Below are 22,789 nucleotides of genomic sequence, written 5' to 3'. Positions count from 1 at the left end.
TCCAGTGCGTACCCAAGTTTAAGAACTGGGTTTCCAATGAGTACCCAAGTTTTGTGAACTGGGTTTCCAGTGCGTACCCAAGTTTAAGAACTGGGTTTCCAGTGCGTACCCAAGTTTAAGAACTGGGTTTCCAGTGCGTACCCAAGTTTAAGAACTGGGTTTCCAGTGCGTACCCAAGTTTAAGAACTGGGTTTCCAGTGCGTACCCAAGTTTAAGAACTGGGTTTCCAGTGAGTACCCAAGTTTTGTGAACTGGGTTTCCAGATATAAAAATGACACTGAATTTGCAAGAAGATTATTTATTCATAACAACAAATATACAAATATACAACTTTACAAGATCACCTTTTCACGCCGGATAATTCGACTACTGATAATATTTCCTGAGGTTTTTGGAGTTCCATGCATGAGGTAATAGGTGCTCCTCCAGTGTCTCTAGCCTGTAGCTTCCTGGCCGGATAACTTCCTTCACTCGATAGGGTCCCTCCCAAGTTGGGGAAAGTTTCCCTACTTTCGTTGGCTGGGAGACGGCTGCCTTTCTTAGGACCAGATCCCCTGTCCTGAATTCTCTGGGGCGGATTTTGGAGTCGTGATAATTCGACACCTTCTGCTTATAAGCAGCGACCCGGATTCGAGATTCCTCCCGGATTTCTTCTAGTAAGTCGAGGTTGGCGCGGAGTCCGTCGCTGTTCAGTTGCTCATGGAAACTGATGACTCTGGGAGATGGGGTGCCTATATCAACAGGTATCACGGCTTCAGTTCCAAAAGAGAGGTTGAATGGTGATTCACCAGTCGTCGTACGAGGAGTGGTGCGGTAAGCCCACAGAACATGGTAGAGCTCATCTGCCCATCGGCCAGCCTTTTCATCCAGCCTTTTCTTTATCCCTTGAAGCAAGATCCTATTGGTTACTTCCGTTTGCCCATTGGTCTGGGGGTGAGCTACCGAAGTGAATCTCTGTTCAATCTTTAGGTCAGAGCAGAACTTCCGAAAGTTCCGGCAGTCGAACTGTTTGCCGTTATCTGTGATTAAGGCACGGGGAATCCCAAATCTGCAGACCACTGCCTTCCAGAAGAAATTCTGTATATTCTGCTCAGTGATCTGGGCTAGAGGTTCTGCCTCCACCCACTTGGTGAAGTAGTCGATTGCCACCACTACGAATATGCGCTTTCCGGAAGCCGGTGGAAAAGGACCCAGAATGTCCATCCCCCATACTGCAAAAGGGAGTGGACTGATAATTGGGGCCATCGCCACAGCAGGCTGGTGGATGGTGGGGGCGAATTTCTGGCACCTCTCGCACTTTTTAACCAGATTCAGCGCGTCTTGTCGTATGGTGGGCCAATACAATCCTCTGAGGAGTACCTTGATCGCCAGGGCTTTGCCCCCCAGATGTTCTCCACAGATTCCTTCATGAGTCTCTTGCAATGCGTACGCGGCGTTACTTGGTCCCAGACACTTCAGGTACGGGAGAGTGTAGGACCTTTTATACAAAATGTCACCGCTGAGGGAGAATCGGGCGGCTCTCTGTATCACCTTACGGGCTTCCTTCTTATCTTCGGGAAGTTTCGCGTCCCGTAAGTAATGAACGATCTCATCCATCCAGCACGGCTCGTTCTCCACCTGCATTATATCTGCGGCTTCTCTTTCGATGCTAGATCTTTGTAGAAATTCCATACGTATGCTTCCAAGAGTGGTGTATCCAGAAGCAGCCAGCTTCGACAGTACATCTGCTTTGGCATTTTCTGTCCGTGGTATTCTGATGACCTCGAAACTGGCAAACTGGCTGGAGAGTTGATGAACCTTAGCAAGATACTTAACCATACGCTCATCTCGAGCTTCGTAGACCCCTTGGATCTGATTTGCTACCAGCTGTGAGTCGCAGTATGCTTTTAATTTCCGGGCGCCGGTATGAATTGCTAGGTTCATTCCGGCAAGGAGGGCTTCATATTCTGCCTCATTGTTGGACGCACGGAATCCGAATCTCAGAGCATAATCCGCAGTGAACTCCTCAGGCCCAGTGAGGATGAGGCCTGCTCCACAGCCATTTTTATTTGAAGAACCATCGACATATACTTCCCAAGTTGGTGTGCTGGTCATGGAGTCCTGCTCTGCCAGGGGTTGCAAGATTTCTGTCTGAGTTTCTGCTATGCATTCGTCAGGAACCGCTTTCTCTGCAACTGGGAGTTGTACCGTTTCAGGGTCGGCGACTTGCTGGGGGATGGTGCACTCTGCTACGAAATCTGCCAGTACTTGGGCCTTGATGGCTGGCCTTGGAGCGTACTGGATGTCGAACTCGCTCAGCTCTACGGCCCATTTCACAAGTCGTCCGGAGATATCTGGTCGATGGAGTACTTGCCGGAGCGGCTGGTCAGTCAAGACCTTTACAGTATGAGCTTGAAAGTACGGTCTTAATTTTCTTGCAGCCATTACCAGCGCGTAAGCCAATTTCTCGACCCGCTGGTACCTTGTTTCTGCGTCGTGAAGAACCTTGCTGACATAATAGATTGGTTTTTGCTGGCGGTGCTCCTCGCGGACGAGGACAGCTGCCAGTGCCGTGGAGCTAACGGAGAGATATAGAAATAACTCCTCACCTGGCTCCGGCTTTGTTAATAATGGCGGGGAGGACAGATACCTTTTCAGCTCGTCGAAGGCAATCTGGCATTCTTCCGTCCAGGGCGCAGTTTTGAGGCCCTTAACCGCACTGAAAAAAGGCAGGCATCTCTCCGCCGATTTGGAGATGAAGCGACCCAGCGCCGCTATCATTCCCGTGAGCCGCTGAACTTCTCTGATGGTTCTTGGGGCGGTAAGCTCTATCACAGCTCTGATCTTCTCGGGATTTGCTTCTATCCCTCGCTGACTCACCATGAATCCCAAGAACTTCCCTGAACTGACACCAAAGGTGCACTTGGTGGGGTTGAGTTTCATGTTGTGCTTCTTGAGGACCTGAAACGTTTCTCTGAGATCAGACACGTGGTCCTGTGCGCTTCGACTTTTGACCAGCATATCATCCACATACACTTCCATATTTCGGCCGATCTGGTTCTGAAAAAGTCTGTTCACCAGCCTTTGGTAAGTAGCTCCGGCGTTTTTGAGGCCGAAGGGCATGACTCGGTAGCAATAAGTCCCTTGATCTGTGACGAATGAGGTCTTTGGTATATCCGATTCGTACATCCTGATCTGGTTATATCCGGAGAAGGCGTCCATGAAGCTCAACAGTTCATGACCCGCTGTGGCGTCGATGAGCTGATCAATCTTCGGGAGCGGATAACTGTCCTTGGGACAAGCCTTATTCAGATCAGTAAAATCGACACAGGTTCTCCACTTTCCATTAGTCTTCTTGACTAGGACTACATTTGCTAGCCAGTCCGGATATCGAATCTCACGAATGAAGTCAGCCTTCAGAAGCTTCTCCACTTCTTCTTTTATTGCCTGTCGCCTTTCAAAAGCAAAGTGTCTCCTTTTCTGTTTCACCGGTCTGCAGGTTGAATCGACACCAAGCCTATGAGTGCTGATCTCTGGATCGATGCCGGGCATATCGGCAGGAACCCATGCAAAGACATCTGCATTGCCCTGGAGAAACTCGGTGAGTTGATGTTGAATGCTACTACTAAGGGAGGAACCGATCAGAGCGACTTTCTCACCGTCCTCCGGGCACAGTGGGATGGAGAGTAGGTCCTCAGTGGGTTGAGTACCCCTGAGTTCGTCCCTTACATCAAGCAGTTCGATTGGCAGTGATTCTACTGCGTTTTTTCCTTTCAGTGCCATTGCATAGCACTCCCTTGATTGAGGCTGATCTCCGCGAACTTCCCCCACACCATTAGGGGTTATGAATTTCATTTTTTGGTGGTAGGCTGAGGCGACTGCTCGGATCAGATTCTGGCCAGGCCGTCCCAAGATAGCATTATAGACCGAGGTGGCCTTCACTACCAGGAAGTTAACCATGGCGAACGCTTGACATGGTGAATCTCCGACAAGAACAGGGAGCTCGATCTGTCCTACCACTTTTACGACCTCTCCGGAGAAGCCGAACAAATCTGAGTTCGCCGGCCTTAGACGGTCGTCGCCTATCATCATTTTCTCGAAGGCATGGTAGTATAGAATATCCGCTGAGCTCCCGTTGTCCACAAGAATTTTCTTTACCTCCCAGTTGGCAACGAGCATGGTTAACACCAATGCATCGTCGTGGGGCAAAATAAGGCTGTCCAGATCTGCGTCTGAGAAAGAGATCTCATTCTCCGTTCTTGACTTTTTGCTGGTTGTGTGAACGGCGTTAACTTGCCGTGCATATGCTTTTCGAGCAGCAGAGGAGGTGCCCCCGGCGGCTGATCCGCCCATGATTGTATTGATAACCCCCCTTGGTTGAGATCGGGGTGCCTCAGGCTGCGCGTCGGTGACCTGAGAAGTCTTATCCTGAGGAGGGGGCTGCGGTGATCTTCGAGGGCTACGGCCCTGGGGACTCTTTCCTTTGCGCCCTTGGGTGCGGCCGTCATTCTGGATGTATTTTTTCAAATAACCCCGGCTGATCAGCTGCTCAATTTCTCCCTTGAGCTGCCAGCAATCCTCTGTGTCATGGCCGTGGTCCTTGTGGAACCGACAGTACTTTGAAGGATCTCTTCTGTTTCCTTTGGAGATCATTCTAGGCGGCCACTTCACAAACTCCTCCTCACTGATCGCCGCCAGTATGTGCTTTCTAGAGGTATTGAGAGGTGTGAAGTTCTCTTCTCTTCTCTGAGGGGGTGGAGACTTCTCTTTCCTGGGAGGTTTATCCTCCCTACGCTGTTTAGGCAGATTCTTCTCTTCAGAGGTTATCCTCCGGTTTGAATTAAGAGCTGCCAGTGTTTCTTCCACTGTTATGTACTCTTCTGCCCCGGCCATGAGATCCGCCAGTGAGCGCGGATTTTGCCGAGCCACCGCTCGACGGAAATCATCAGATCTTGCACCGGTGAGGAGTGCGTTCATAGCCGCTGAGGGATCTAAATTGGGCACCTGTAGTGCCTCCCTGTTGAAGCGGCGGACGAACACCTTCAGGGGCTCATTGTCTTCCTGTCGCAAGGCCATCAGGGAAGCTGTTGTTTTCTTTGGCCTGCGGCTGCTCATGAAGTGGCGGACGAGGTCCTCTCCAAAATCGTCGAAATTGTTGATGGAGTTTGGTTTGATCCTGGAGTACCAGTCTCTTGCCGCGCCAGTGAGCGTCGTTGGGAAGGCTCTGCAGATGAAGCCGTCGGAGGCGCCGTGGAGGAGCATCATTGTTCTAAATGTCTCCAGATGATCCACGGGATCGGTAGTGCCGTCGTACTGAGGGACGGCAGGCATCTTAAATCCTCTGGGTGCTGGAGCACTCAGGACATCCTTAGTGAAGGGCGTTCTGCTTGAGAACGCTCTAGAGGCGGGCCGGCTCTGATCCTTCGCCAATTCCTCTATCCGGTGGTTCATCTCCTCCATTCTCTGTAGCAGCGGATCCGTTCTGCGGTCTGGGGACCTTATTCTTCCCACAAATGGGCTTGCCGCAGAACCGGACTGACTTTCCGGACTCCTACGACGAGGCCGAGATTTTGCCAGTGGCAAACGATCTTCGTGAGGCCGGTGCCTCTGCGTGGAGCGAGACCGCGATCTTTCGCGGTGATGAGGTTCTGTCTGGGCGTGCCTCACTATGGGGCGATAAACTTGTCTAGCGGAGTGATGAGTTCTGCCCTCCCCATGACGTGATGACTCTCCCCTGTGGACTCCTTGGGCAGATCGCGGGGCCTCTGGAGGAGGTGGAGGGGGTGCTTGAAGTAGTTGTTGGTACTGACCAACAAGGGCCGTCATCTGCTGGAAGAGGGCTTGGACTTGCTCCGAGGTGGGCACGGGATTGTGGTGCTCCGAGCGAGAAAGGCTTTGGTCGGCAGAAGCTGCCACTACCATCGAGGCGATTCGACCGCTCCGGGTCCTGCGAGGTAGCGCGGATTGGTCGTTCTGCGCAGAAGCTAACCGCGCACTCTTGCGCCCTGCCATTTTGTAAGTGAGATGTAAGAACAGCTTTTAGTTCTTGGTCCCACGGATGGCGCCAATCTGTTAGACCAAAAATCGGTAACAGGTACAGCAGTGGCGTAAGAGCTGAGAGCGAGCGACAAGGGAGGTTGAGTATGAGTCCTGCGGTGAGTGTTTAGTCCTGCACAAGGCAAGCGAGGTCAGAAGACCAGACCGGGTTTTACTCCGGACAGGCCCTTCGACACTCAAGTCAGTATGAGCAGGAGTGAAGGGGAGATGTCTTAAGAGTTTAGGGAGAGAAGGGATTTTCGCATTACTCATTAGTCTGAGCTTTAGTCCCCTATTTATAGGGAAAATCTGTTGAGGTGTCCTGGACAGGTGTCCAGGACAGGTGGCGGCCTGTGAGAGGCTGGATCTCACCTACTCTGAACAGGTGGCAGCCTGTGAGAGGCTGAGTCTCACCTACTCTGGGACAGGTGGCAGCCTGTGAGAGGCTGGGTCTCACCTACTTTGGGACAGGTGGCAGCCTGTGAGAGGCTGGATCTCACCAACTCTGAACAGGTGGCAGCCTGTGAGAGGCTGAGTCTCACCTACTCTGGGACAGGTGGCAGCCTGTGAGAGGCTGGTGTTTTCACACCCCATCAATATGCAGTTCCTGTATCAATTGTGTATGGCATATATTGAATGATCAGAACCGTTGCTTTGGTGGACCATCGCTAGATAATGTTATTTGTCTAAGTCTCATGTTGAATAGAGCTCCCCATCCATTTGAATACTTCTCGGAATATCCAAAAAGAGTGCATTCGGATCCAACGGCTATGATTATCCCGGCATGGTGGGATCGGCACCAATAGACACATGGTGCCCGACCATATCAGTGGACCTAATCACCAGCCACTGTACACGTGTCAGTGAGCCCTCCCTATTTTACCAAATCTTCCTCTTTGCAACAGACCCGGCAAACCTGCGGACTGGGTTGCGTAATGCGGGGTGTGGGTGATATGGGTTGGGTAAAAAATGACCCGCATCCCTACGGTCAACAATTAGCGACCCACACTACTGCGGGTGGGTTGGGTCAACCCCCGGCTAACCCATAATTTTTTGCTTCAGAGTATTTTTTTAGCCGACCCACTAGTTTGGGACAAAGGCTTTATTGAGTTGAATTGAGTTTTTTTAGGTGAATAAGGAAATTATTCCAACAAAAACAAAAGAATTGACTTGCCTGGAGTACCCCTATTGCAAATGAACCCTTGTCCATTTTAAACTAGGCTGTATTTCCTCTTAATCTAGACCATCAATTTCTCATTTTCTTTGATTTCACAGTTCGAAAAGTAACAACAAATGCTTGGAGTACCTTCCAAAAGAGAGAAATCCCATCTTTTATTTGAAAAACTGCCGTTTGTGGTGAGTTAGGAAATGCAACCGGTATCTACCCGAACCAAAAAACAGAAGAAAAAAAAAAGAAATGCGGATACAAGCAGGTTCACCCGACCCAACCCATGGTTTAGCGGGTTGGGTGACCTACTGGTCAATTTTGGTGGGTCACTCAAATGCCAACTCAAGCTCGCAAGGTGCGATGAATCTCGATTTTGCCAGGTCTACTTTGCATGGCCAGAATTTTTTATCTTCACGTAGGAGAAAGAGTCCTTCCGAAATAAATAAAAAAGATGGGTCTTACAAAAGATTTGGATTTGAAAGCCAACTCTCCTCATACCCGTCCGATCTAAATCCAACGGTTATCAGGAGAAATTCCATACTCGTTAACGGAATTCCAAGTCAATACGTGTTCAACGGTCTAAATAATTTAAAGTGGGCCCCGCAACACCTTGCCACGTAATCGGAATAGAACGTTTCAAAATCCCAACGGTCACTTCGCCGAACCTCCCTCAGCCATTATAGACCCTTTGAATCTCGTTCAAAACCCTAAAAAAACTTACACACGAAGAAAAAGAAAAAGAGAATTGAGTTCCTTTGACTCCTAAATAAAGAAACCCTAACCCTAACCATAACCCTAACAGACAAACACGCGCTCTTTACAGTAGAGAAAGAAAATATTCCTTTGACTCCTTCCATTTTATACAAAAAATACCCTTCTCCTTAAAAACCCTAACCCAAACATACAAAAAATTCGAAACCCTAACCCTAACAGGGACCATGTCTTGTGCTGTTTCAATGGCAGGTTCCCCTGTTTTCTCCCCATCTCGAGCTTCGTTATTATGCAAAACCTCTTCTTCCGAAACCCTAATCCTAGCTGGATCATCTTCACCTTCTGCTAATTCTCCTTCTTTATCGCCTTCTTGTTCTTTTTCTTCTTTTTCTTGTTCTTCGCCTTCTTCTTTTAGGTTTCGATTGCAAAAACAAGTGAGCGGAATTAGAGTTGCGAAGAACGAGGATCAAGCTTCTTCGGTGGCGGTTTTGAAGAGGAAAAGGCCTCCTCGAATTTATATTCCACCCTTGTCTCTGCTGAGCCCTCCCGCGCCTTTGACGGCGTTGGAGGAGAATGTGGAGGAGGTCGAGGTTGAGACGGATCGATTCTCGGTTTTTTGCAAGAAAGGGAGAAGGGAAGTGATGGAAGATCGGCATTCGGCCGTTGTAGATCTTCTAGGTGAACCAAAGCAGGTATGATTCTCAATCTCGATCGGGGTTTAGTTTTTCTTTTTCCCCCCCTTTTTAATTTGAATTCAAAGAACTAGATGTGGGAATTTTGAAATTGAGGAAATTTTAATTGATTTATACATATTATTAGAGTTAAATTGCGCTTAGGGTGAGAGTATATTCTAGGATGGGTTACCTCCTGAGAAGTAGTACTAGGTGTTGGGACTAGGGTAGAACTCACCCTTAAAAGCTAGCCGTTACAGCGAGGGTGCCCAAGTCCTTATAAGCCCTTCCACATCCATTCACTTTGCTGATGTGGGATCTTTGATTTTTGCTCGGAAACCCAGGGGACTTACTTTCTCTATCAGTCTGAAATTTCGTAATTTGGTTCCAAATTTTGAGTAACACTTTTTTTTTTTTAATAAATAATGTCTTTAAACCAAAATTTCGGACCGAAATCCGAAATAAAGGGCGAAAAATGGAATTTAGGAAATTTTCGGTTTCGGTCTCCACCGGTATCCGAAATTTCGGTCGAAATTTTAAACCATGGAACAAGTTAGGCTAGGGCCTTTAAACTTGTCCCATACCGGACTGGGTCCCACTAGTCCTGTATGTTGGTAGGCCCCCACCCAGGACAGTAACAAAATCACCCTTAAAAGCTAGCTAGCCATTAAGGGGAGGGTGTCAAGTCCTCATAAACCCTTCCATGTCCATTCACTTTTCTGATGTGGGATCTTTGCTTTACGTGTGGAGCCCCAACAATACGATGATTCCTAATTGGGTTTGAGATTTTTTTCCCCCTTACATCATTGCTTTCAAAATTGAGGAAATACTTATTGATTACTGAAATCCATTCAACAAATCTGGAAAAACAGTAGTAATTTATTAGTTTGCTTAATTTTTGACAGGCTTTTTTTGGGGTTTTTGATGGGCATGGAGGTGCAACAGCGGCGGAATTTGCAGTGAAGAACATGGATAAGAATGTAATGGATGAAGTGATAAAAAGGGAAGATGAAGAAATTGAAGAGGCTGTTAAAAGTGGTTATCTGACTACAGATATGGAGTTCCTAAAAGAGGAGGTTCCAAGTGGGACTTGCTGTGTAACTGCATTGATTAGGAATGGTGATCTGATCGTATCAAATGCCGGGGATTGCCGAGCTGTTATAAGCAGAGGAGGAGTTGCTGAGGCCCTTACTATCGATCATCGACCTTCAAGGAAAGACGAAAGAGACAGAATTGAGGGACTTGTAAGTTCAATTTTCTTTTTCTTCATATGTTCTACATTGAATTAACTGTGTTGATTGCTTTAGTATATTTCTACTTGATTGCAACTAGTATCATTTTCATCTAATCTCGCTCTTGAATATAAATTAAGGCCCACCGCATCTTGTTATCTTTTTAGATAAGAAAGGAGAAAAATGCAGCTTGTATAGAATAGCAAATTTACACTCTTTCCTTCATCTGTGGAGTAGGCAATTAATTTCCACCATTTCTTGTGTATGTTCTTCTTTCCTTCATCTCGTGATTATGCTTGCATACGCATGTTTGACTGATTTTGCTTGCATAGAACTCCACTCATTGTTTATGTTATTTTGAGCTCCACTAGGATTTCTCAATCCAATTGGAATGGATGTCCATTTCCCTCCCATAATCTTTCTCTTGCTTCTAATCGTGTCGTGGAATCCTTTTCACTTGGTTTGGAATTATTTATAGTTCATGGAAACCTGGCTCTATATCTGATCTCAATCCTATCCTAACTCCTTTGTAGCACTATTCCTCTGCGATTGTTGTAATTTTTATTGTTTTTGATAAGTGCTAAATTTTTCTCTCAATACCTACGAAATGGATTTTTCATATCTGGCCTCGTAGTCTCATATTCCTTGAGTCAATAATCTTGTTTCATTCTTATATGAATGCGCCAGTATTTCTCCAGGTTTATGGAAGCTTCTCTCTAACCAAACTGGCCCATATGATCTTATATTTGTTCTTCTCATTTGTGTTGTTCAATTTTGAATTGTTACTAATAATTTGAGAAATATTTGATTGCAGGGTGGCTATGTAAATATCTGCCATGGTGTGTGGAGAATAGAAGGAACACTAGCTGTATCTAGGGGAATAGGAGATTTAAATCTTAAGCAATGGGTAACAGCCGAGCCTGAGACAAGGATCCTTAGAATCGAACCAGATTGCGAGTTCTTAATTCTAGCATCTGACGGGTTATGGGATACGGTAATTTAATTCAAAAAACTTCTAACCAATCTCATGATTCTCTTTCAAAATCGCACTTATTCACTTTTGATTCTTAGTCTAAATCTCACTTATCTTTGTTTCTCAGGTTAGCAATCAGGAGGCAATAGATATGGCTCGACCCTCATGTGTAGGCACCAGTATGCCCACAGCACTATCTGCCTGTAAAAAGCTTGCCAATTTATCTGTAACGCGGGGTTCTGCTGATGATATCACTGTGATGATAATCCTATTGGGGCATTTTATTTGAAGGAGATGCATAATAAAGTTGGGGGTGTATTGATTTTCTTGCAAGTTTGGTTATATTCATAAGCTTGCAAATTAGGAATCTCTAACCAATGTCTGATCTGAGATCATTTTCTAGAACTGCATAATTATTTTTTTTGGGTAGTATGGCCTTGGAGAAGTGCAGTAAAGCTTGGGAGGATTGATTTTCTTGTAAGTTTGTTTATATTCTGAAGCTTGCAATTGAGGAGCATAGTTAGCAAAACTCCGTTTTAAATGACGTTTTTTTTCAAAAAAAACTCGTTTTATTGGTGTGCCGTTTAAAACTTTTACAATGACTAAAACTCCGGTTTTTTAGGCAAACATTTTAAACACGTTTTTTTGGCCAAGTTTCCAATTTTACCATCGCCATATTTTGTAAAAGACAATTCTATACTCATTTTCTTGTGTTTCCTTTTTTTTGACTACGTTTTTTTGAACCTGTACCGTATTAAACTCGAATTTTCGCAGTTTTTTTTTGCCGAATCACGTTTTGCTAACTATGTTGAGGAGACTCTAAGCAATATCTTACCTGGGATCATCTCATAGAACTTTATAATCTTTTTGTTGGGATCAATTGTCATAGCAACTAAGAAGAGCAGGGCAGACTATGTTTTATGATGAAGGGGTCTGCTTTTTTATAAGTTGAGAACCTCTTTTTTTCCCTGGACTTCTAGCACCTCTAATATGGAAGTGAATGAGAGAACTGAGTCTGATCTCTCTCACTACATTAAGCATCTTCCACTGTACTTAAAATTGATGAATCATATAGTTTTTTCTTAATTTGTTTTCTCCTCCACTGTGGCTCTCTGGTTATTCGTTCCAGAGACTGTTTGGGGGAGGAGCTCTGGACGGACTATATAATGCATCTAATCTTACTTTGATCTCATAATCTCAAATGCTGGTTAGATAGAGTAGACAAACTTATTAGCTTTATGTGGTTGAAACATTTGATATTTGGTCTAATCAGATTGCTTTGTTTGTGTTCATTGAGATTGGCTTCTGTGATTCTCGTTATGGATTGCTCGGGTTGGGAAACATTTTGCTGAGTGTTATGCTCAGATTCGGATTGGATCCACCCATGTCCAATTCGATCTGCAAGGATCAAATCCCAATATTGGTTTGAATCATGATTGTAGAATTCCTCTACAATTCCTCAGATCTTACCTTCCACAGCTCATGTTTAGACCACCTGATTGTAGAATCCAAGTCCATTCGAATTTAGACCACCTCTCAAACCTAGGGGGGTGCCAACATGAACCTGCCAACATGAACCTGACATGAACCATTCGAATTTACTCAACCCGAACCCAACCCGACCCGATTTCCATCCTAATGAGGTTCGACCCAACCCAAGGAACCCTTTTTTTCCAACCCGAGTTTTTAAGCTTAATAAAAAAATTGATAAAAAGAAATTTCAGGTTTCATTTGGGTCGGGCATCCCAAGCCCTCAACCCGAACCCGATCCGAACTCAACCCAACCCAACCCGATTTCCATCCTAATGAGGTTCGACCCAACCCGAGGAACCCTTTTTTTCCAACCCGACCCGACCTGAGTTTTTAAGCTTAATAAAAAAAAATTTCAGGTTTCATTTGGGTCGGGTGTCCCAAGCCCTCAACCCGAATCCGGCCAAAACTCAACCCGAACCCGATCCGAACTCAACCCAATCCGACACTACATTTTTACGGGTTGAACCTCACCAGAGTTGCACCCCTAGTCAAACCGTCTAGTGCAATGAGGAAACATTTACATTTTTTTCATAAAATTACTAAAAATACCCTTATAATCTAGCACTAAAATATATGAAACATTTGGCATCCTTGGGTTTTGGATCCATAAAATATGGATCCATAAGGGTCCATCATATTAAAATTAGCATCTAAATTCGTTTAAATCTGATTGGATCATGCGGATCATCTTTGTCCCCGATTACACTGCTAATCCCCAGCTAAAATGAGTTGGTGATGGTTGTAAAAAATGTGACTTTTCAACTTTATTGGTGTAAAAATCAACTCCTTGTTTTGGGGTAAGTAAACTGGGGTTAGGCAGACCCCTAACCACATTTATTAATAATGTTAAAGGAATTTACAATCTTTCATAGGATAATCCTGAAAAATCCAAAGACAGAATAACAAAAAGAGGGAGAGACAATGTTGTAAGAGGAATGTTTGCCACATCAAAGTCGGAAGAGGGGATAGCAAAGGTGGAATAGGGGCATTCGGCCTTTGAGAGATAGTAATACTCTTAAGATTCTTCCGTATCTTGGCTAGAACAACCTCCTTCTTTCACTGGCTTTTGTAAGATCCTTTTATAACATTGACAACCAGTAAAGAGTCTGACTCAATCCATAGATTTTCGACTTCCATGCACATTTCGAGGGAAGTTTTTTGGAATGATCTGACTTTATCCTATTGGCTTAAAAATCCAACATTTTAGTTTTATGTGGAGACATTCATATTTTTTTAATATGAATGGGGATGTTGGAGATGATGGAGTCCCTCTACATCATCTCCAGGTCTTATCCATCAAATCATTCTACCATCAACTTGTCACTAAACATGCACCTTCACATCTAGCCAATGTGTGAAAAATTCCTGCTCTTCCTAGGGTCTTAACATCTGGATGAACAACATTTCTCAACAAAATCCTCACGGTGGATTACTTGCACGATCATGACATGTTCTTCATTGACCAGTGTGCTTTGCGTGTGGAGGCTTGCAGGTCTATTGATCATATATTCATCCATTGTAAGTTGGCCAGAGAACTGCGGAGTAAAATCCTCTAAATTGACCCGAGTCTTTTTAGCTCGCCTATCTAAGCTACTAGAGTGTTGGTTTTTTGTCCCTTTGGAAGGTAGCATTGGCCACTATATGAGTTCTATGTAAATAAAGGAATACTCAGGTGTTCAAGGGCTTGGTTAAGTGCCCGCAATTCATTTTCGCGAAGGTGATTGTTTTAGATCTTTTGCTAAGTAATGGGTAAATCGAATTCATGCATGCATCTAAACAGAGTCTCGTCGTGGGCCTTTGTATTTCCTCAATGGACACTTGGTTATTTAAGAATTCAACATTAACAGGCGGCGAAATATAAATAACCCTCAAAAACCAAAAAGAAAAGAAAGTGCGATGGTGACAAGATGAATGGCATCCATCACTAAAAATAAGCTTATGCATGACAAGGCCAAAATTTGAATTAGTGAAATACAAAGAACCAATGCATATGGCTTTCATGTTGAAATAGAGAAGAATGACACTTCGACTGATCAAGGGTTTACATGCATGCGTAATTGAGACAGTCGATCTTGTAGACCATCAAGAGGCGATCCTTATAGTTCTTGGTCTTATGCTGAATGTACATCACATCCGTAAGAAGAAGAAGAAAGACTCGAAGAATCAACAGCTTAGCTTTTCTTAGAAGATCGCTTGTGTGGCCAATGCTAGGAAGAGACTAAACACTCCAATTTTATTTTATTTTTTTTACAATTTTTTTTTGTGTTAGAGAAATACTACCCTCATGCTCTAACACATCTAATTAGGGCTGCTAACGGATCTACTTTGGATCAACCAACTATGCATTGCTGACAATCAGTTTGGATTCTTTCAGAGTGCTTTTTAAAACCTCGCGAGTGAGAATCACAATCCAATTACTAAGGCCTGTTCGTTTGGGATTGTGGCAGCCGACTGTGATTATTGGACTCAAAATTAAATGTAATTTTGAGTCCAATAATCACGATATGCTGCCACAATTTCAAACAAACGGGGCCTTAATGGACAAGAATAGGGCACAATTGGCGAATCCGAATGCCTCCATTGGATTCATATTTTATGGTCTGAAATCATTTTGGATCGTGAACAGACGTAGTCACAACTCACATGGGGGAGAGAGAAATGTAATCTTTTAATATTATAAAAATAGCCCTCATGTTTTGATATTTGGCCGTCCCAGCTTTTGTTTTTCAATTGGCTTGACAGAGGGTTTTGGGATCTGTATTCTGTAATAACTTTTTGACAATACTAAAAGACAAGATGCTTCGAGGAAATATAAAAAATGGGGCTGATATCATTTCCCAGATGTTTTTGTGCATTGGCTCCTTCTTTTCAAATCTAGGATTCGGAGGATTTTGTGGTTACAACTGGATCACGATCATAAATAATTTTGGACCTTAGGACATGGATCCAATGGATTCAACCATGGTTTTGGACCTTCGGACCATCTCGGTCTATTGACCCCCCCCTCAGATGATCCGACTATGGTTTTAAAATTTACGGTCTGAAATTTCGGATTTCGGTTGAAACCGGAACCGAAATTTCACGCTTTACCTAATTCCGGGTTTTGGAAAATTTCGGTTAAAATTTTGGGTTCATAAAAATTTGGACAAAATTTCATTAATTTCGGCTGAAAATTTGAATATAAGAAAATATTACTTTTTTAACTAGGGCGATGATATTTTCACTCCCCCTGCCGTAGGCATTCGCACCCATTACAAGTTACAACGTGGACAGTGGGCAACTTTAACACTTTTTGACGTCAAGTCACGTCAAAAGGGGAGCGGATGCTTACAGGGGGAGTGAAAGAATCATTGCCCTTTATCTATTACCGGATTTTGGCCTAAATTTCAGGATTTCGGCCGAAATTTTGATTTCTGCGGAGGCCGAAATTGGGACCGAAACCGAAATTTAAAACTATGCAAACCACGCCACCGAGCTTATGAATGTCACCAACAAAGTTTTCTGTGCTATAGCATTCATCCAAACTTTTCTACAAATGGTAGAAAAGTAAATAGAATATAACAAGGGAATTTTTTTTTTGTGGGCCCTGCCAACCAGAAATTATTTATTATGTCAGTCGCGTCTGACCATATCACCCTCTAAAGCCCAACAAAATCTCCCATTCTTTCTCCCATTCCTTCATTCCCTATTCTCGTTGTTCTTCACTTCTTCTTCCCTCTCCATAGAAAAAAAACAAAAACAAAAGCTCCAAAATGCAAGACGAAGGAGCAAACAATGGTACTCATCAAGAAAGAACCACCAAAACAAAAAGCGTACCACCATACATGAAAGCTGTATCAGGATCAATAGGAGGGATAATGGAAGCCTGTTGTTTACAACCAATCGATGTGATAAAGACACGCCTTCAACTAGACAGAACGGGAACTTATAAGGGAATCCTCCATTGTGGGTCTACCGTGACCCGTACTGAGGGGGTTCGAGCTCTATGGAAGGGTCTGACCCCTTTTGCTACACATCTAACCCTCAAATACACCCTTCGAATGGGGTCTAATGCTATCCTTCAATCCGCGTTTAAGGACTCTGCTACTGGGAAAATTTCTAATCGTGGCCGTGTTATTTCTGGTTTTGGTGCTGGTGTTCTTGAAGCCCTAATTATTGTCACCCCATTTGAGGTATTATTTTTGTTTCTTTTGTTATTGGGTCCTTTTTAGGGTTTTGGATTGGCTTTCTTTTGTTAATTTCGTTTTTTCCCCTATGCGTGCATGTTAGAAAAAATTATTATTTGTTTGTTTGTTTCAGTAGTTGATTGTAAGAAGGAAGGGGGTGAGTTTTTATTATGTATTAAAGAGATTAGAAACCATGTTTGTTGATAACTCAACTCAACTCAACCCAACTAAGCCTTTGTACCAAAATTTAGTTTGAGATTAGAAACCATGTTTGTTGATAATTGTAAAAATATGATTTTGTTAGAGCATGTTTTCGTGCTCGAGTTTAAGCTGAAAAGAGAGGGATGGATCTTTCCTTGAGATGAAAGAAGAAAAATACAACGACCCCACGACCGAGCTGGCAGACAGATCCGAGGGAATAAGGGAAAAAAAAGAGAATACAATAAATACAAAAATCAGTGAGTCTTCGAGGGGGGAGAAAAATCGAACCGAAGACCCTTGCTAGCAGTGCCATCCTTTGCCAATCTATTGGCTTCTGAATTAGCCGACCTTCTAACATGATGGAAAGCTATGGATGAACCCTCCACACAATCTTGGATCACGTCAAACCAATGCGCAAACTTCCAAGCCCTCAATTATAAGATTACGAATAAGGCTCTGCTCTAAACTCCTCAACCCCCGATGAACTGTTCTCACTTCCACCTCATTAGTCTGCTACACCAATAGGTCCTGAGAAGGCCTATGATGTTGAATCATCCTCATCCCTCAGTAAACCGCATTACCTAAACTAGAGTATTCAAAGTCGAGCTTTCTCCAACCCGGACACGGCGGCTCCCATTCTTGGGATGGGCTCTCAAAATGCTCACTGCTATTACATATTTCTCTGCTCGTAGTCTGAGATGAAGCTGAAGCTAGGAAAGGATTTGACCCATGCGATAGATAAGGCTATAACCTTTACGCATACGGACTTAGCACTCTGGATATAGCCTGTAAAAATTCTTGCATTCCTCTCCTTGCATAGAGCCCATAATGCCCCCTAGAAGGACCACCTTCCAAAGAATCTTACCTCTTTCCTCTAATGGGCGAAGAACCACCTATCTACTAAGTCAGTGAGCCTAGGTGGGAGCACCCAGGAAATGCCAAACCTGCCCAAGATTCTACTCCACACCACTCTGGCCACTTTGTAGTGGATCAATCTGTGATCCACCGGCTCACCTGCCTTCACACATAGGGCGCGATGATTTACTATAATCATCTGCAGCTACGGAGGTTATCCACTGTTGAGGATCCTGTCCACCCAAAGGCACATACCCTTGGGGGAGCTGGAATATCCCACACTCTAGCTACTGAGGAGGGCCCAGGGGTATTGGAAACATGAAGATAGATTGATTTGACATTAAAAATACCGGATAAGCATCACGTCCAAAACCTCTTCTCTGATCCCGGTCTTTTGATGTAGCAGCTGTCCAAAATCTCCAACAATCTTGCTAGATGGTTTACTTCTCTATCAAAGAAGTTTCTTCTGAATATTACCTTCTGTTGAATAATGTATTATGTTAGTTTAGACATTACTTGTATTAGTTAGGGGTATTGTAGTCATTGTATGTTGTTGCCCTAGTTTGGGCATATATATACATCATATTCATGAGGAGCTCTCTAGTGGAGACTCTCCATCCTTCACTCATCTTCTTCTTCCTCTCTTCTAACCCTAATCTCATTTCTAACACCTTCCATTATATCCTTACATCCACCCATCCAAAGCAGTCCCCCACAAACGCTTCTTTATCCCTCACCACTGCGAAGAAATCTGGAAAGACCATCTTTAATGCATACTCCTGACACCACCTGCCATGCCAAAATCTTATCTTCTCGCCCAAGTATACTCTGAACTTTATTCCTTCATCGAACTTATAGCTTTGCCTCAAGATATCCCTCCAAACCATGGTTCCTTTATGCCTAAAACTGTCATCTGAACCCCAACCATATGGATTATTGTCATATTTGCTCTCTATCACATGAGTCCATAGATGATTCCGTTCCTCCCCGAATCTCCATAGCTATTTCCTAAGCAAAGTGTTGTTAACACTGTTTAATCTTGTTATTCCCAGCCCGCTAGCCTTCATGGGCTTGACTACCTCCTTCCATCTTACCAAGTGCATTTTCCTTTTGTCATTTACCCCTCCCAACAGAAATCTTCTTTGAATATTTTCTATTCTATTGATCACAATCACTGACACCTGAACACTGATAGTTGGTAAATTGAGATGTTGACCAAAACCGCCTTTATAAGGGTAATTCTCCCCCCAATGAGACCATGTTCCACTTCTAAGTGACCAGTCTTTTCTCCACCCTTTCAACAGTCGTTTCCCACTCCCTCGCACAGTGGTAGGCCTAAGTATTTCAATGGGAACTTATCAACAGAGCATCCAAGAAGCCCAGCTAAATCCTCAGCTGCATCATCTGGAATGTTAATTATATAAAGTCTGGACTTCAAACTCATGTTTATTGTTAAATGCTCTCCCCACTTCCAACGTTGCAGATGCTATCTTTAAAATTGTTAAACTCCTTTGTTCAAGCTTTCTATATGTGATTAACCCCACTCTCCAAGCCTCGTATCAGCCTTTGGACTTTGATATTTTTCTTTGTCCAGATATGGCTTTCTACCTCTTGCTAGACCATCATATTACATTCTCAAATCTATGCAAAACCCTGAAGTAGACCTCCATCATGTAGCCCCATTCCATTCAATTCCAATTTAAAAATGGGAACCTTATCAGCAGTTTTAATATACATCCCAGTCTAATCATGGTATGATGATACCTCTTAAATCATTAAGAGCCCTTGTTTACTGCCTTTAGACTTTGACATTCTAGGCTGATGTTTATTGTTCTGAAATTATTGGATGCAGGTGGTACCATTTCCATTTGACCAATAAACTTGTTTCCATCTTAAGTTAGAAATAAATGCAAATTAATTAATTCGAGAAAAAGAATGGAGATTACTGTGCTGTACAGGAACCGTATGAGAGATAATTGGCACTACCTGTTTGCTATTCACAGTTCCTTCTCAAAAAGGGGAAAAAAAAAGAAGTTTTATGTTCACAAAATGTCCGATTCTTTACTAATCTTACTGATTCGAAAAAAAAGTCTGATTCTTTTTCTTGCTGATTAGTAGGAAATCACACAATTATCATACTATTTTTTCTTACCTGAATCATTTATTGATTTGCAAAGATATTTCTCAGAAGTTGCCGTTTGGTTTCTGATTGTAGGTGGTAAAGATTAGATTGCAACAGCAGAGAGGATTAAGCCCGGAACTCTTAAAGTACAAGGGACCCATACACTGTGCCCGCATGATCATTCGCGAAGAAGGTGTTCTTGGACTCTGGGCTGGGGCAGCACCAACAGTGATGCGTAATGGGACAAACCAAGCTGCCATGTTCACAGCCAAGAATGCATTCGATGGATTCCTGTGGAAGAAACAGGAAGGCGATGGGAAAATCCTCCAGCCGTGGCAGTCCATGGTGTCAGGGTTCCTTGCAGGGACTGTGGGTCCTGTGTGCACCGGCCCTTTCGATGTTGTGAAGACAAGGCTCATGGCTCAGAGCCGATCAGGAGGTGACATCAAGTATAAGGGCATGGTCCATGCCATCAAAACCATATTTGCCGAGGAGGGGTTGGTTGCCTTGTGGAAGGGGCTGTTGCCTAGGCTCATGAGGATTCCTCCCGGGCAAGCCATCATGTGGGCTGTAGCTGACCAAGTGACAGGTCTCTACGAGAAAAGATATTTACAGAGTGCCCACCTATAATTAACATTGATTGCTTGTGCGGCCTCGTTCTGATACGAGGACAGTTCCAGACTCTTTTCATTTCCTTCTGCTTTGCTTGATGAATTTACCAAAGAGGCCCAAAATTATGGCCTGTTTACAAGTAACTACAGTGTTAGAAGGCCTTCCCGAGTGAACAATGGGCGCCTGGCAACCTGAGTTATGTGCTTACAAGAAAATTCTCTCTTTTGGCGTTCTTCAATGGGAAGAACCCTTTGGGAGAAGACCAATTTGGATGTGTTGAAGTTGTGTTTGATTTTGTCTTGTGAAAGTTCTAGAGGTAAAGGATTGTAATGGAGTTTGATGAAGAGGAGATGACGAGCGCCCTCTTCAGCTTATTTGCTCATTCAAGGCTAGGCCTACGTAACGGGCGGGTGGTACAAATGCTCAGCATCATTGTCACAAAACTTCTCTCTACACCAGAAAGTTGCACTTCTGAACAGAGTTAAATACTTAGCTAGTGTTGTGTCTGTAAGCCAATATATCCTGCGTCTGGTATACAAAATTCTATTGAAACAAGTGTAAAATCTGAAGAGAAATATTGGAAAACATTTACCCTCATTCGACATATATAATTAATTATTATTTGTGCATTGATTACACAATGACTATTTGCTGTAACCTTAAGCTACTTACGCCCTGCTCGTTTGGGATTTTGAGTCCAAAACTGATTATCGGATACAAATTACATTTAATTTTGAGTCCAATAATCAGTTTTGGACTCAAAATAGGTTCTCAATATCCCAAACGAACAGGGGGTTGGAGCTCGATACCCTTGCCTGTTTGTTTTGGATTCCGGGAAATTATATGTTCACACCCTTTTCTTTGATCTCCTGCTTGTAGTGTAAAAGGGTAGTCATAAATACACTAGAGGGGCTAGCCCCAAGGAAGAAAAGGGGGCGAATATATCACTTCCCAACTGATTTTTTTTTTTTTTTTTTGCTCGGTATTCCCAACTGATTATTGTAATGAAGATGCGTTTAATATCAGTTCTTTACTCTATTTTTTCTTTGAAAGATGACAAAAAGCCTTGTTCATGTGGCCTACGTCCATATTTCATATGCCCACGTATTATTTGATATAATGTTTATTTGAGATGGTGCATGTCGGCAATCACAATGCCCAACAATGAAGTAAGCCATGTTCAACTTGGCCTCTTGTCTTAAAAGTCAATCAAAGCTCCTTTTGACTCCCCCCCCCCCCAAATACTCCACCGCGTTGTACCAAGTCGACTATGATTTACTCCTACACAGGGGATTTGCTGGCGTCCATCTCGCAAAAGGCATTTCGCGGATGGTCTGTCGCATCTCCGACCAGCCACCTCATGAATGAAGACAATGGCTGGTCGGAGATGCGACAGACCAGCTGCGAAATGCCTTTTGCGAAGATGAACGCTAGCAGTTCCCTTCTACATACAATAGCATTCCTGACCCATGCAATAATGGGTCGCCCATCCATCAAAATGTGAGGTGTAAAATTGTGGGAACCACGCCATCAAAACATGAGGTAAAATGATGGGTCCCACTCGATTCATGGGTTTGAGTTGAGTGGGTGGGACCCACCCTATCGAAACATATCATTGAACGTCACGGGTAATTTAGTCTCTTCACAAGGTAATTCTTGTTTGGGCCATGATATTTTCACCCCCTTACAGTACGTATTCTCTCCCTTTTAACGTGGTTTGACGTCAAAAAGCGGTGAAGTTATCCTCGCCCAATTCACTCAAGGGAAGTGATATATCATTATATCCGCCCCTTTTTTATCACCAGCAACACCCCCTGTCAGTGTTTGTGGCAAACAGGGAAATTGAATTTTGCTGACATAAGTACAACAGCACTCAAATGTGTTTGTTTGCAAATAAAGACCCCTTTTAGGGCGCTGATATTTCCCCCCTTGTAGGCTATTTCCCCCCTTGACGGCTGGCTAACGTTAAACGTTAGGATATGTAAGTTTCCCGCTATTTGACCGGTCTCTCTTCACTCTCTCTCTCTCACTTTCCCACCATTTGACCGGTCCCTCTCTCTCTCTCTCTCTCTCTCTCTCTCTCTCTCTCTCTCCACACACAACAGGAACAGTTGGTGGGCCCAACAGAAACCGTTGGTGGAATGGTGGGCCCATCTTTACACAACGTAGGCGCCGCCCATACCACTGTAGGATAATCCAAACCGTCCATTTGATGGGCCATAAACGTAAATAGGTTGCGTCCCAAAATATCATTTCCATAAGCAGATCCTAGCCCTCCGATCTAAATAGAAACTACATCTTATACAACCTCTATAGATTGTAGGGTTGTGATCATCCTATGGAAATGATTTTTGGGGCACAACCTATTTACATTGTGGCCCATCAAATGAATGGTTTGGATCATTCTATGGAGTTGGTCGTAAAGTAACATTAAGGCCCGCCCACAACATAGCACGATCCAAGCCGTCCATGGTTTGGATAATCCTATGGAGTTGGTCGTACACTAACATTAAGGCCCAATCGTAGGCCC

General features: G+C 43.8%; 2 protein-coding genes across 2 annotated transcripts; both read left to right on the top strand.

Moving 5' to 3' along the window:
• The first annotated feature begins 7,883 nt into the window (after window positions 1–7,883).
• LOC143885344 (putative protein phosphatase 2C 25) lies at window positions 7,884–11,199 on the top strand. Its single transcript, XM_077389475.1, has 4 exons — window positions 7,884–8,586; window positions 9,471–9,809; window positions 10,612–10,791; window positions 10,898–11,199. The coding sequence occupies exons 1-4, from the start codon at window positions 8,122–8,124 to the stop codon at window positions 11,057–11,059; spliced, it is 1,146 nt and encodes a 381-aa protein (XP_077245590.1). The 5' UTR covers window positions 7,884–8,121; the 3' UTR covers window positions 11,060–11,199.
• Window positions 11,200–15,945: 4,746 nt separating this feature from the next.
• MSFC1 (Mitochondrial substrate carrier family protein) lies at window positions 15,946–20,890 on the top strand. Its single transcript, XM_077376904.1, has 2 exons — window positions 15,946–16,475; window positions 19,741–20,890. The coding sequence occupies exons 1-2, from the start codon at window positions 16,056–16,058 to the stop codon at window positions 20,275–20,277; spliced, it is 957 nt and encodes a 318-aa protein (XP_077233019.1). The 5' UTR covers window positions 15,946–16,055; the 3' UTR covers window positions 20,278–20,890.
• Window positions 20,891–22,789: the final 1,899 nt, after the last annotated feature.

Source organism: Tasmannia lanceolata, unplaced genomic scaffold (assembly GCF_043159265.1).
Source record: "Tasmannia lanceolata isolate RefF3 unplaced genomic scaffold, GAP_Taslan_0.1 ptg000002l, whole genome shotgun sequence".
In the NCBI taxonomy this organism is placed as follows: Eukaryota; Viridiplantae; Streptophyta; class Magnoliopsida; order Canellales; family Winteraceae; genus Tasmannia; species Tasmannia lanceolata.
The sequence above is the reverse complement of the archived record's forward strand: the minus strand, read 5'-3'. Positions and strand labels throughout refer to the sequence as shown.